Below are 14,756 nucleotides of genomic sequence, written 5' to 3' on the forward strand. Positions count from 1 at the left end.
TGCACATTCCACATTAGTTGAACTAGTCTAGTTCGATCATACACATGGTTTACAGTTTATTAATATTAATATCAACCTTATCATTTGTAATTTCCCCCTCAGATAGCTAACTCTACACTTCTTCACCCAGAAGTTCCCGCATGGCAAATTGCATCATGTGTTAACGATACAAAAAAGTAACTGCATATTGATTTAATTTTCTTAGGATAGAATGATGGCCTCTATGTCAGACAACCCCCCCCCTTCTTCTACCCTCTCAGCTGGAATGCCGGGCGGCTCTACAACAAAGCTGTGCAATTCTTGCATGCAACGCATAAATGTTGCATGCAAGAAATGCAAATTGTGTGGGGCCCAACAACCAATGAAAAGGAAACTCCAAAAGGCAAAGGAGAAGATCAACCAGGAATGGGGGCAAAAGCTTAAAAAGGGCGGTAATACCAATAAACTGGTAGATTCTGCCCAGATTCTGGTAAGTGGTGTCTAAATATTGTTGCACCTGTCAGCTGACAGATGTTTCACACAAGTTACAGTAAGGGTGGCTGGCTCATATTACGCATGCAAACGGCAGCACTGCGCTGACACCCAAACTTTTCAATTACTTGCGCGCGCAACAGCTGGTCTGCCATGGTGCCGAGGAAAGCACAGAGGCAATGGCATTTTGCTGCTCTGATACTCTTGCGCGTGCCGGTTGAACTTTGACCGCAGCGCACTGTAAATCATAGGTATTTTGTGCTGAGCCCGGTGGCAAACGCAACCAACATCTTTGGGACATTACCTCAACCAAATAGACTGGGTACACCCAGCCTGACCTGCTGGCGATTGGATTTTGCCCTGCAGCTTGGGCTGGAAACCTGCACATCTATCTCTCCTGCTCTCCTGCAGACTATCCAAATGCATACAGCGTCATTTGAACTATGCCCATTGATCATACCTCTTGTGCAGTAGAAGTACAATACAGACTCCCCAGACTAATCAGGCTTGTGCACAATTCCGAATTTTAGAATTTGTCTCCATTCAATTCATGAGTTGGAATTTGAATTGAATTGGCCCCACCCCACAGGAAGTTGAATTTGAATTGGAATTGGAATGACAGGAAGTGGAATTCAATTCATGGCAATTCAAAACAAATTCACAGTCACATAACAGGACAAATGTGTTGAATCTCACATACATTCAGTTCAGGGAAAATTACATTGGAAATGTAATTGATTACTGTTTTCAATTATAAATGGTGTGTTTGTTGAGATATCTGACATATTTTGTGAAACTTAATTGTTAAACACTGCAAAAAAAGGGTGTCTAAAAACAAGATAAAAACACTAAATCTGAGGTAAAAGGTATACTCAAAACAAGTGACATTTTCTGTCCATGCAGCAAGATAATTTCACTTGACAAGATTTTGGGAATTAAGATAAATAAAAAAATCTAGAAATAACATAAGCTGAAATGGCTAGTTTTAAAGGGATATTCCGCCATTTTTGGAAATACGCTCATTTTCCACCTCCCCTCGAGCAAAACAATCGATATTTACCTTGTTCTCGTTCATCCAGCCATTCTGTGAGTCTGGCGATACAACTTTTAGCTTCAGCCTAGCATAGATCATTGAATCGGATTAGACCATTAGCTTCTCGCCTGCTAGCTTCATGTTTAAAAGTGACTAAGATTTCTGGTAATTTTCCCATTTAAAACGTGTCTCCTCTCAAGTTAGAAAGTGCAATAAGACCAACTGAAAATGAAACCTGGTGTTTTTCTAGGCTGATTTGACATGGAACTACACTCTCATCTGGCGTAATAATCGAGGCAACTTGCAAACGTACCATAGGCGCAGTGATATCGTACGCAGCATCTGAAAATAGTCCCCATAGACAACAAGCAGTAGTAGTGCCAGTAGTGTGCAAGTTGCCTTGATTATTACGCCAGATGAGAGTGTAGTTCCATGTCAAATCAGCCTTGAAAAACACCAGGTTTCATTTTCAGTTGGTCTTATTGCACTTTCTAACTTGAGAGGAGACACGTTTTAAATGAGAAAATTACCAGAAATCTTAGTCACTTTTAAACATGAAGCTAGCAGGCGAGAAGCTAATGGTCTAATCCAATTCAATGATCTATGCTAGGCTGAAGCTAAAAGCTGTATCGCCAGACTCACAGAATGGCTGGATGAACGGGAACAAGGTAAATATCGATTGTTTTGCTCGAGGGGAGGTGGAAAATGAGCGTATTTCCAAAAATGGCGGAATATCCCTTTAAGATCAGATTACTTATAAATATAATTTGTACATCCCCAAAATAAGTAAAATATACTTAATATTAGCATAAAATGCTGGTTGTAAAATTAGGTTACTTAAATGTGAACTGACCCGGATTATATTTCTTTTACAAGTATATTTTCTGGACTTTTTGCCTTTATTCAGATAGAACAATGAAGATAGACAGGAAGCGAGTGTACGAGTGATTGGGATATGACCGCAGGTGAGATACGAACCGGGTCCCCGTGGGTGCTTGCACAAGTACATGGTACTAATGCTGTAATCTGTTGCGCCACAGTGCCACAGCTTGTGACAAGTCTAGATTGCGTGTATTTAAAGTTGTTACAGCCTCAGAATAAGTTAACTATAAATATAAGCATAAACTGCTGTTTTTAAGATGATATCTTAAATCTTAAATGTCATCCTAAATTAAGTCAAATTTTCTTGTTACTGAATCTTAAAACAAGCTTTATTTTTATGAGAATTTGAGGGAGAGATGTAAACGATCTCATAACAGTATTTACCTAACTTTAAGATTAAATGCCTATTTGAGACAAAAAAAGATGTGCTTGATTTAAGATAGTGTAAAGTTGAACACTTAAAGTAAGAAATTCACTCTTAAAACAATGTAAATGATCTAAACACTTCTAATGTATTTTTTTTTATCTTGATAAGAATCAAATAATTTGCAGTGTACCCTTAAATTATGTATGTGAATTGATTTGAATTTCATTGAATTTCAATTCTACTTCCCTTAATTCAAATTCGAATTGTAATTCTGCATCCTGTTTTTGACCTCAATTCAAATTCAATTCAAACTCAAGAATTGAATTGGAATTTAGGAGTCATTCTCAATTCAATTCTGAATTTTGCACAAGCCTGAGACTAATGTTCAGTCTTAAAAGATTGAGCTTAGTCTGGTGATAGCCAGGCTATCAACCAAGAGCAACCTAGTGGCGAGCGCAGCCACATATAGGCCCTTTCCGAAACCAGCCCCTAAATCCTAACACTACACACTTCCACTTCGTTTGCGCGTTCACGCGAGGGTCCGCCACATTAAGTATCATCCGAAACGAATTTTGAGTCGAGTGAAGTGCCTAGGGAGAGGGGCTACCACGCCTCCAGGAGCAAGTCAGCATCGATGCTGACTTGAAACGCAGGTGCAACCGTTTTCAAGTGTTCGTGCAGCTCGTGTATCTCCCTGCCAGTTGTTTTTTGGTCCGTATGACGGCATTTACAGACAAAAGCGTGATTTAAGCTACATTGTAACAACTCATGTTCAGTTTGATACTCAGTAAAATGTGCAAGATCGTACAGAAGTAGGCTGTAATATTTGAACACATGTGCAGGTCGCATTCACAGCACTTTTATAATTTGATGTTAAATAAAGCATAAAATGCAACTCCTCACTCATAGTAATGAAAGGAGAGAAGAGGGATGTATATCCTAATACATAGGGGTGTCCAGAACATCTTAATTGGCGATTTAATATATATTGGCTTCATAATTTCTATGAAAACGAATATGACGTCAACTTCCTTCTCCCTTCAAGTGCATCCGAAATGTAGCGCTGTTTTTACCCCCTAACCCTTCAAATGCGAGTGTTCTCCGTACCCACGAGTGGACTTGAAAAGGAAGTTCACTCGCTAACCGAGTCGAAGTGAGTAGGGATCCGTTTCGGAAAGGGCCATAATGTGAAGTCCCCTGTATGCTTCCAAATGGTTAGGGCTTCGGGCTGGTAACCGAAGGGTAGGAAAAATGTGGGCGGGGGATTGGTTGAGCACTGCTCTCCCATGCCCACATCCACAGTTGAAGTGCCCTTGAGCAAGGCACCTAACCCCTCTCACACTCACACACACACACACACACACACACACACACACACACACACACACACACACACACTTCAGCAAGGCACCTAACCACTCACTACTCCCCCCCCCCCCCCAGCGCCGCTCGGCAAGCAGCTCACTGCTCGGGGTTAGTGTGTGCTTCCCCTCACTGTGTGCTGTGTGTGTTTCACTAATTCACGGATTGGGATAAATGCAGAGACCAAATTTCAAAAGAGTATACTTACAGTATACTTATACTTTAGTTTAGTGAAGTTTGAGTCATTTGGCCTCTGGGTGGTGCTATTGTTTGTCAAGGCCTAATGTCTCTAGGTGCTGTCGTGATTTCAGTGTGAGCCAGACCATGTGAGATTTGAAAAAAGAGATCATTATATACAGTAGGTAGGTCATACTGTTTGACCACATCAGAGGCAGTAAATGGTCAATATAATAGGTACCACAAGGATTTACAGTATTTGTGGGATTTATCCTGTTGTAAGCCATCTTCAGTATGCATTTCTTTTCTTCAAAACATTAGTTCATCCATGTTGACAATGTTTCTAATTTATTTGCAGATTCACAAGTTCAAGATGGTGGGTTTAAACCCAATTATTTTGTTTGGATATGCTAAAAAGAACACCATTGTCTGTGACTGCCTCAATGGCTTAGAGTTAGTTACAGACAAAGAAAAAGGAGCAATCCAAGCCATACGCGATCAGTATGGGGATCTCTTAAAAGGTTAGTCCGCAGAAAGTTTTATTTGTGCGGATATTCCGATTTTATTTTTTATTTTGTACAATTAAGGATCTCACAGCACCAACTCTGTGTAGATTCAATCATTAAGCTCTGGTTTACGGTTGGAATCATTTAATATGTGCAGTTCTGGGTATGATTATGATTTTTTATTATAAAATGTGTTATTGTTATTGTTATTATTGCCATTATTATTATTAGCAGTAGTAGTAGTAGTATACCTATGATTTAGTGAACATGTACAGTATTCTATGATATACAAGGAAGATACTATGCATTATTGTAATAAGTAAGATTTTCACTAAAATAACTCATCACACAGAGATGATTGAGAGACAGAGAGAGGCCCAGTCGTCTTCTACGGAGGCCCCAGAGGGACAGAGAGACCCTGCAGAGAACTCAGCGAATCTTGAGGCAATGAAGGACGACGAGAACCTCTCTGTTTCTAAACTATCTTGTGGTAAGAAGGACTATGGATATTCCCTTTACCTTAGATCTGTAGGTGTCCCATTTGCTTTTTAGATGTTGATGTTGAATCCAGAGGAGGGAATTTGTTAATGAGGAGGCATGTACATCCAAAAATGGCAGGTGCCAGATTCCAAAAGTTTAGAGCATGAGAAAACAAAGCTGAATCTGCACACTGAGCACCCTTCTTCAGACCTGTCCATAGGAGGGAACAGATAACAATGTAGATTTAGGCAAGATTAGAGTTTGTTTGGATGCATAATGTTCTGTATGATACTGTCTCTGCTCTGTAGATGTCTCACATTGGGGAAGCAAAGGTGTAAACTAAGCAATTTGGGAAGAAATGCTAGTGCACTCAATATGTCCTGGTCCAGGCATCTTTGTGTAGCTTTGACCTAGTTAAGTTAAACTGGGAACAGACCACACGATTTTATTTAGTCGCACTTAACAGGAACAAGGTTAAGTAGACCAAATCTACAGACGGAATCTGGTAAGATTAAGAGTTAGTTATGAGGACAAACATAATGATTCAGCTGTTGGCTGTTCACAGTGGATCTGGATAGAGTCAACAAAGGAAAGAATGAAATCTATCCCTCAAAAACACATAGTGATTCCTGCCACGACTGAACACCAGGACTACCATTGACTCTCTCAGATTTCCCATGATTGTCACCGATGCTCCATCATTTTAAAGTCAAAGCTGACGTCTTTACTGGGTTACATTGAGAGGTCCTTTTTATTTCCATTTTTTCCTGTTCACACAGGCAGAGGACAGTCGGCAGCTGACTTGGAGTGTAATCCATCGCTACTGCACAGAGTCCACCGGAGATTTGAGCCAAATCTGTCAGACTCAGCAGCAGCTATCTCTCACAGGCACGTGGCACTTTCCCATGTCTCCCCTAGGCTGCATGCACCTTTTGGAACCTATATGTGAATCCTGGATGTCTGCCAATCAGTTTGACAAGTAACCTAATCCCCATACAGCCATATGGTCCTCAATGAGGCACTGGCAAATTGTTCAGTGGAAACAGGAAGGGTGTGTTTTAGGAAGCTTGATCAGTATGATTTATTTAAGAGTAGAGGGTGATACATTTGGGAGGAAAGTCCTTTAAAAGGATAGTCTGTATAAAGGTGACCTACATAGTCTGTTTCTTAATGTATAAACTATGTTAAAAAAAAAAAAAAAAAAAAAAAAAAAAAAAAAAACATATTCCAAAACCCCATATTCTGGCTATTTCATTTGGACCTGTACTGCTTTGCCTCTACGTGTCCTCCAAATCTGAGGTGTCTGGAGGTCTCTCACCAAACTTCAGTTAGTCTGGCATGCTTATTATTTTTTTCTGTTTTTCTTTTGACTTTTTAAATTATTATAATATAGTATCAATACATGTATAACTCTTGTTATAATCATGAGTTATAATCACGCTAGCTAGGGTAAGTGTTAATGGGTCACCATAATCGGCAAGATGAATGACTCAGCTACTGTATCTGGAATGTAACAAGTTGAGGTGACAACAATCGAGTCAAGTATGGCTACATACTGCCTACTTCCTGCTGAAGCGAGCCAATGGGATTTTTCATTCTACATGTGAGCTGGCTGCAGTGTGTACACAAAAAGTTTCGACTAAATCAATCTCGCTGCCAAGTCGTTTAACAGCTGGCCAACGATACGATTAGGTTGTCGAATTAATTCCAATTGTGGCATTTTCGAGTGGATTATGTTCCGCCTCTCGTTGGAATTCCACTGCCCTATTTTAACTCGTTGAAATTACTTACTTGACCCTTGAGTTTACAGTTGGGAGAGTTTGTCATCCAAGGTAAGTCTGATCAGCATTTATCGGCTAGCCACGTTAACAAAAATGCCATACCTCTCATTCTATGCCTGGGCATTTTTAATGCTTAACTTTGACTCAAGACCTGAAATGTGTTAATTACTGAATACGTTGGTCGAGCTTGTAAATTGTGTGAGATCATCTAGCGAGCTAGTTATGACAGCTAACAATAATGTCAGCTACAGTGAGTTAGTTAACCAGCACTTTTTTCTGCTTGACAAACCTCTAACAACGTGTCTTTGGGCGAATTTGTTCACCATCAGATAACTAACTCATTCAGACACAAACAGCAGTGACGTTAGTCGGCTAGTTGGTCTCTCTTTTCGTAGGCTTACCGTTACGTTAGCCAGCTCGTTTTTCTGATGTTGACCAAGCTATGCTATCTCGTTAGCTAGCTACTGAATCAAAGTTTCTTACGGATTGCAATGAAATGAGAAAGTTTCTATTTTGTGCCATTCATTTAGTGTTGACCACTGTCAGTGTTGTTAATGTGACCTGTCATGTGTTTAAAGAGTTACTTTTGCAATTGTTGATTAATGAATAGCTTGCCGTGTGTTAAAATTAAAGGACCACATCTGCAAGAGGCAGGCTTTGCTGATAAACACAATTTAGCATTCATTGTACTCAATGTAATCCATCGGGATTTAGGAGGGGAAGTTATTGTCATCTCATAATATCTGCCATTGCTTCCTCAAATGGTCCTTGGACAAATAGCAGATGTTGTAGACCTCCATCCTATTAAGGAAGTCGATTTTACTTCGACATGTTTACCACGACCATAACCCCAGTTTGGAAACCGACATCTTTCATCGTCGTGCACGGAAGGAAGAAATCAATTTCCTTTTTTGCTGATACCTATTGCCAAATTAAGTGGAGGTTGACCCCGAAGGAAGTTAGTCGATTAACATAAACCCTCTCAATAATGGAAAAGATATAGGTGAAGGGTCAGGGGATTCCTAATAAGGAAGGTTTGTAAACGCGGCAAACACAGGAGGGTTAAGAGGCAGTTTTAGGGTCTTGTGCTTTCTCTCTCTCTCCCTCTGTCTGTTTAATCACGACTCATACCATCAGTTGACCGTATGTTCACTTTGTTGAATCTTCAAGAGATTAAGACCCACTTCATGCCTCATGCTATTACATTTTGCTTTCTGCTATAAATTAATCCAAATAAATAATCATCACTGAAGCATACCTCATTGCATGCTTGTGTTTGTGTTTGTTTGTTTGTTTGTTTATTGCCTGTGGTCTGAAAATGCAGGAATCGAATGGCCTCTGGTGTGACCGTGAAGGTAGAGAAGCGCCCGGCTCCTAACTCCGAGGATGTCCATACAAGCATCAAAAAAGCCAGGTACCCCACCCCCCCAACACCCATCTGACATACATAGCCTTGTATGAATGTGACCTCCCTCACAAAACCGTGTTAGAGGTATCAAGACCTGACCTGGAACAGTAGATGTGGTACCTTTGTACTGCCGCTCCGAGCATACCAGCACATTGTTCATAAAACCTGTCCAAACATTCACAGTCACACAGTGTTGAAGACTTGCATGGCTGTAATGGGAGCCAAAATGGTTGGTTGGTTCGAAATGGCATGCAGTCTCTGTTGAACAGGAGAGAACATTTCAGGGGGCTATGCGTTAATTTGAATCTTTGTGCTCAAAGACACACCATTAGACACATTATTTGTGATTTATTTGTGTGTGTGTGTGTGTGTGCGCACAACCTTGCGGGCCATATTTAGCTTGCTTAACAGCGCACCAATGTACAGAGCTATGTATGCACAAATACTGTAGAACTGTGTTCAGGTGGATCAAATTAACAAAAAAATCCCACATACACACATGGGGAAAAGGAAAATATCTAAATACTGTCTTTGCTCCCAAAAGTTTTTATTGTACAACGTTTCGACCACTCTGACAAGATGCTTGATGTACCTGACTAAAGGGCCGTTCACACCAAGAACGATAACGATAACGATAACTATAACCATAACGATAAAAGCGTCCACACTGGCCAACGATAAGAAAAGTCTCTCCTCATGTTAATGAATGTGATGGCTAGAATATTTTGGGTTCTGATTGGCTGTTAGCTTTTTATCGTTCTCAAAATCGCTCTGAAAGTGATCAACAACGATATCGTTCTTCATGTTGTTATCGTTATACTGTAGTTTAGGTGTGAATGTTGTCATTCATATGAACAAGAGCGATATTTGTTTATAGTTATCGTTATCGTTATCGTTCTTGGTGTGAACGGCCCTTAAGACCAGAGAGTTGTTGAAATGGTGTACAACTGAATCACCTTTGAGATCAAAGAAGACAGTGTGTGGATATTGTTCTTTCACAGCTTATTATTATCTGGCTTCTGTTGCAACATGTAGGTGTGTGCATTCCCACATTGCTTCACATACACACATACACACAAACACACACACCCACACCCCCACACACACACACACCCTTACTTACAGGAAATTCTGTGCCTTCTTCCTGTTCCGTCATCCCTGGCAGGAAGCTGCTGCCCAGCCTGAAGACGAAGCGGGCGCGGGAGCTGGTGCTGGTGATTGGCACGGGCGTGAGCTCGGCGGTGGCGCCGCAGGTGCCCGCTCTGCGCTCCTGGAAGGGCCTGATCCAGGCGCTGCTGGACGCCGCCAACGACTTCGACCTGCTGGAGGAGGAGGAGAGCCGGCGCTTCCAGAAGAGTCTGCAGGAGGACAAGAACCTGGTGCACGTGGCGCACGACCTCATCCAGAAGCTGTCGCCGGTGAGTAGAATATTGCGCCCAACTCCCGGTTTGGGACGAGGCTGGGTAAGACCTGCTTGATCTGCTGGCGATTTGGATTTGGCGCCCTCCAGCTCAGACTGGAAACCTGCACATCTATTTCTCCTGCTTCCTGTCCACATCTTCTGGGTCCAATTACAAACTAGCTTATCCGAAAGGCGCACTCGAGTCGTTGGTCTGATTGGCTGGAGGACTATCCAAATGTGTACAGAGTTATTTGAGCTACACCCACTGATCACGCCTCTTGTGCAGTAGAAATAAAGCGCAGACTACCAAGACTAATGTTCAGTCTTAAAAGATTGAGCTTAGTATGGTGATAGCCAGACTAGTTTGGGACAACTCGTTGAAGGCAAACGTATTGACAACTGAGAAGGGGTGGGAATCACATAGTGGGGGATATCGCAGCCACTCACAGCCTCTGCCGTTTTGGGACAACTCGTTGAAAGCAAACGCATGGACAACTGACTAAAATTAAAAATGGCGCCAACTATTCAACCTCTTAGTTAGATCATTTTTCCATGGGCCAGCTGGTAGTGTTTAGGGACACTCATTCAATCCAGCTGTCGTTAATTTCAGACTGTAACACTTTTGCCGTTTTATCTAGATCAGTGGAATAGTTGTTTGACCTATGCAAAGCAAACGCAAACCACATGGTTTTGTTTTCACCGAGTACAGCCCATAGATTGCGCTTTATGTTAAGAGGAAATGACACACTTGTATCCTCCATAGGTTGAACTGTGATACCATTAGTGTTTATGGTGGTGGCCCAAGACCTGAAGCTTTCCCTGGTGACTCACATGAAAGCTGAAACTGTTTTATAAAGAGTACTCAAAACACAGGGAATTCTGGGAAGGCACAAAACAGCTAGAAGTGATTCTGCAAATCGATACGAGGCAAGCAGAGTCTTGTAGTTGAGCCTGTGGTTATGTGGAGACAGGCAGGCAGGGATATGATGAGACCTCATGCTGTTTCATTGAGTGCTCAAAGCCCAGGAAATTATGTGAACGCTCACAGCGTCTGGGAGCCCTTCCTTGTAACTACTGATTTATTGTCAATGCAGATCGAGTAGAGGCTTGTAGTTGAAGCTGTAGTTAAACTTATAGTTGCATAGCCTACAACAGAGTCTGTTGCCTGTATGTTGCCTTTTGTCTGTTGCCTTCCTGGCTTTCCTAATATTAAGGCATGCTTGCTGTGTTCAGTCACGTGATGATCTTACATGACCTTATCTCGTGCCTTCCTGCAATTTCAAAGCGGAGTTGAGGCTTCGACATGACACAACATGATATGACATGACATGATACCATGCCGTGAAAGGGCTGAAACTGCTGAGCAGGGTCCAGAATCGGCTGAGACTGAATGACACATTACCAGGAATTCAATAACAGCACTAATCCAGGCAGAAAAAAGCTAAACAAAATGTCATGCAACCAATGCTGCCTAGGTGGTTATCAGTTTATTATTGTTTAACTGCATTGGTCACATATCTTAGAGTAAAGGTTGTCCTATGTCATATCATAGGAGATTGGGATTGTGTTTGACAAGTTTATTTTTCACAATTATTCATATTTTAAGTAACCTATTTTAATCTTCAATTTATATTTGACATGATCTGTTATCTATGTTTGTTGGCTGCCTTTGTCTTCTTCTATTTTCTTCTGTTTCTGTTTCTTCTATTTAACTTCTGTGTCTTCTATTTAAAAAAAAAAAAAAAAAACAGGAAGGCATTGCCATTTTGCTTGTGTATTGTTTTGAGAACAACACCGGGTCTGTCACAAGGCCTTCAGTTTGCCCTGCTAAGCAGCGAAACAGCTGGACTCTGGGATTAAGCTGCCTGGATGTTTGGCTGTATAGCGAAGGGAGAGGGCCGTCCCCCACCTGGCCTTGAAGCCAGATCCCTGGGGTAACAAACTTGCAGCTTGAGCGCCATGCCAAAGACCAGGCACACTTAGAATGGCAGTCAGGGCGCATAGTATGGTGCATACTCAACCTTAGTGATGGCATTCACCGTCACAGGCTGAAAAGATACAGCATAATTGAATGACCATTCAGCAACGCCTCTTTAGTGATGCTGCTACGCGTGGGCTTTTTAAATTGGTGTTAGGACATGTCATTGTGAATAAAGACATTTGAATTAAGGAGTGCTTTGGCTAGAGAAATGTATTTTCTCTCTTTTGTTGCCCCTTCAGTGAGGCCAGATTCAGTGCCTCTCGTGTGGTGTCTAGGTGATCCTCTTCTCGTTTTAAACAAACGACGTCTGCAACAGGAGGCCTGACCACAGTTATGTGAGTGGAGGCCTTTACAGTAGGTGTGGATGATAAGTAGAGTTTTGGTGGGGTGTTGCCAAAGAACGCTGATTACTGACTCCCCTTCAAAGGTCTCAAGTGTAGCCTTCACATACAAATGCAACTCTGATGCATGCACAGCACAGTATGCCTCAAAGGCCTGTTTCACTAATAGGCATGAATGCTTCTCCTCTCACAAGACTTCTGCGTGGTCATTCAAATGACCACCTGCGTAGGCACGAGCAATGAGTCCGTAAGTCCATAACCTTGTTCTGGGACACAGTGGGAGCCTGTGAAGGACTCTGTGTTAAGTGCTTAGTCGTTAACCCACTTTTGTGTGCCACTGGGTCAATCAAGAAAAAAACATGGCCTGGTGGGATTTGGCTTACCCTGTTTGTTTGCCTGGTGTAATGTGTTGTGTTGTGCGGTAAAACACAAGGGCTAAGCTGAGCAGTGTGGCCCTGGTGGAGGCGGGGGGGCAGTTAAGGGGTGAATGGGGGTGGAGGGAGCCAGGTAAAGCAGGGCTGCTCAGGTCCAGGTGATCGCGGCCACATACATGGTTCATATTGTATGATTGCCATATCAGGCCAGTATCAGAAGTAAAAGTAACAGTGAATGGCACCGTACCTGACGGAGGTGGTGGTAATAACAGAGACTAAGACATGCGTTGTTTGCATTGCTGATACTGCGCTGTAAACAGCACATTGATATGAGGATTAAAAGCTATCTCCATGTGTGGTGGATTTTGCCGCAGTGTCTGAGTGGCTTTGCTTGGATGAGTCCAGTTTCTCCTCGTGATACTCTCCAGCTCACTCTTGACCTCCACGTGAAGGTCAGGGGCCCATCCAGGTGGCGGTGTCGTTCTGGCCCTGCCTGCTGAAGAGCCCTTTGGCTGGAAACGTCACCGTTTGGCTTGACTAGTAACTTTCCCAAAGGGAGGAGCAGCTAGCCTGGTCCTAACCATCCCATAATACTACCATTTCATTTCGTATTATGGTCTGGCATTTCTTTGCTCTGAAGCGCTTGCAGGAAGCGGGAAGTAACGCCCAGTTCTGGTTTGAATTGATTGGACAGCTCTCACCCAATCGGCGATAGTTACTCATAACAACATAGCGCAGGCGTTTAACGTCATCGTCACGAGCGCCCTCCCCCTTTCGCCCCCACCAACCCGTCTCTTCGTTTATTGGCTGCTTTCTGGAGGGGGGGCGTTCTGTTAGCCTGGCACGCCCTCCCAGTGACGCAACGCCTTCAGGCTTTTGCTGCTGGTCTGGTCAACTGCTCATTGAGAAGGATTTCTGAGTTCCCGAAATCTGCGGAACTGCCCCCTTTGGTCGAGAACCAATCAACTTTGAGCAGCTCCAACGGCTCTGGGTAGAGGCGTGTTCAAGGCAGAGGAAAGAGTGTTGTTATTGGTTTAAACTCGGCAAACCGCTTTCTGACATCTACCAGTAGCAAATCGAGGCACTTAAAGGAGGCGGGTCAACCAGCGCTTGCAAGAAACCATGTTAGCACAGGCTGTTGGTCAGACTTAAGTCTCGCAGAGCCTTTGAAAGTCGATGGTAATCAGGCTAGCGTTCTGTTACAATTCTACCGAGCAGAATGCTCCACAGAGGAGCACGGCCAGACTCGTAGTGGAGGCAATCCTTGGCCGGAAGTACGTGGATGGCTCGCGAGGCTAAGGAGCAGCAGCGTGCTGTTTTTTTTTATCTTTCACTTTTCTGTTCTAATGTCCTTTTTCTGAGCATGTGGCTTTTTTTGGAGGATGTGTAAAACCGTTTTTCGGTTTCTTGGTTCGGTTCTGGCTGACATCTTGGTTTGATCCGGTCCAGGTCTCAGACCAGACTGTCAGGCCCTCACCCTCCCCTGGGAGAGAGGCACGCAGTGAACATGTGAGGAGTTCAGGAGGGGAGTGTGCAGTGCAGTGCAGCAGGGAGAGAGCTGGAGAACTTCCTTGCTGAGGAAGTAGATTCTGGGCCCCAGCTGGGCTTATTTAGAATCTACAGAGCCGCTAGCACTTCTCTTCTCATTTTCTTTCTCCCTCTCCCTCTCTTTTTCAGTCTTTTGCTCCCTCTCTCACTCCCCCTCTCTCTTTCTCCCCCTCTCTTTCTCCCCCTCTCTTTCTCTTTCTCTCCCTCCCTCCCTCCAAGCAAGCATGTAAACACCATAATTCAGAGCATAACTTCTTGAAGAGAGGATTCATCCAAGTGCCCTCTCTTTCAACAAATCTCTCTCTCCCTCTCTGTCTCTGTCTGTAGATAGAGGACCCTCCAGTCTTTATGTCATTAACTGCAGTAAATGTGTTAAAATATAAATTCATTCAACATAGTGCACTACTCGACTTGACTTGTAACAGCAAGGGGCCCAGACCTTTTGTGTATGTTTTATGACATGTCATCTGAACAGTCTGTGTATAAGTTTTGTATGAGCTGTGGTGTTGTCTGACTGTATGTTTATGTCTTCTGTCCTGAGTCTTACACTAAACCAAATTCCAGGCGATGTTTCATTATATTAGCGATAAAGCATTGACTTGACTTCACAAGGACTGGAAATGCACTGTGCTCAAAATGGAAC

At 42.8% G+C, this 14,756-nt stretch overlaps 2 protein-coding genes across 2 annotated transcripts in view; both read left to right on the forward strand.

The window, feature by feature from the left end:
- The first annotated feature begins 265 nt into the window (after positions 1 to 265).
- LOC134099229 (uncharacterized) lies at positions 266 to 6,227 on the forward strand. The gene is made up of 4 exons (XM_062552019.1): positions 266 to 469; positions 4,651 to 4,813; positions 5,151 to 5,288; positions 6,058 to 6,227. The coding sequence occupies exons 1-4, from the start codon at positions 266 to 268 to the stop codon at positions 6,225 to 6,227; spliced, it is 675 nt and encodes a 224-aa protein (XP_062408003.1).
- A 675-nt stretch (positions 6,228 to 6,902) lies between these two features.
- fam118b (family with sequence similarity 118 member B) overlaps positions 6,903 to 14,756 on the forward strand; it is a 17,077-nt gene continuing 9,223 nt past the window's right edge. The window contains exons 1-3 of the mRNA XM_062552127.1: positions 6,903 to 7,110; positions 8,384 to 8,473; positions 9,633 to 9,885. Coding sequence (XP_062408111.1) covers positions 8,391 to 8,473; positions 9,633 to 9,885 — 336 coding nt within the window. The 5' untranslated portion in view covers positions 6,903 to 7,110; positions 8,384 to 8,390. The remainder of the gene's footprint in view (positions 7,111 to 8,383; positions 8,474 to 9,632; positions 9,886 to 14,756) is intronic.

The sequence above is a fragment of the Sardina pilchardus genome, chromosome 13, assembly GCF_963854185.1.
Source record: "Sardina pilchardus chromosome 13, fSarPil1.1, whole genome shotgun sequence".
NCBI classification, from domain to species: domain Eukaryota; kingdom Metazoa; phylum Chordata; class Actinopteri; order Clupeiformes; family Clupeidae; genus Sardina; species Sardina pilchardus.

Excerpts from the sequence above, each read along its gene's own strand:
- LOC134099229 (XM_062552019.1), top strand. The coding sequence starts at position 266 with ATGCCGGGCGGCTCTACAACAAAGCTGTGCAATTCTTGCATGCAACGC. Across the intron at positions 470-4,650 it reads TAGATTCTGCCCAGATTCTG|ATTCACAAGTTCAAGATGGT; the intron begins GTAAGTGGTGTC and ends ATTTATTTGCAG. Across the intron at positions 5,289-6,057 it reads TGTTTCTAAACTATCTTGTG|GCAGAGGACAGTCGGCAGCT; the intron begins GTAAGAAGGACT and ends CTGTTCACACAG.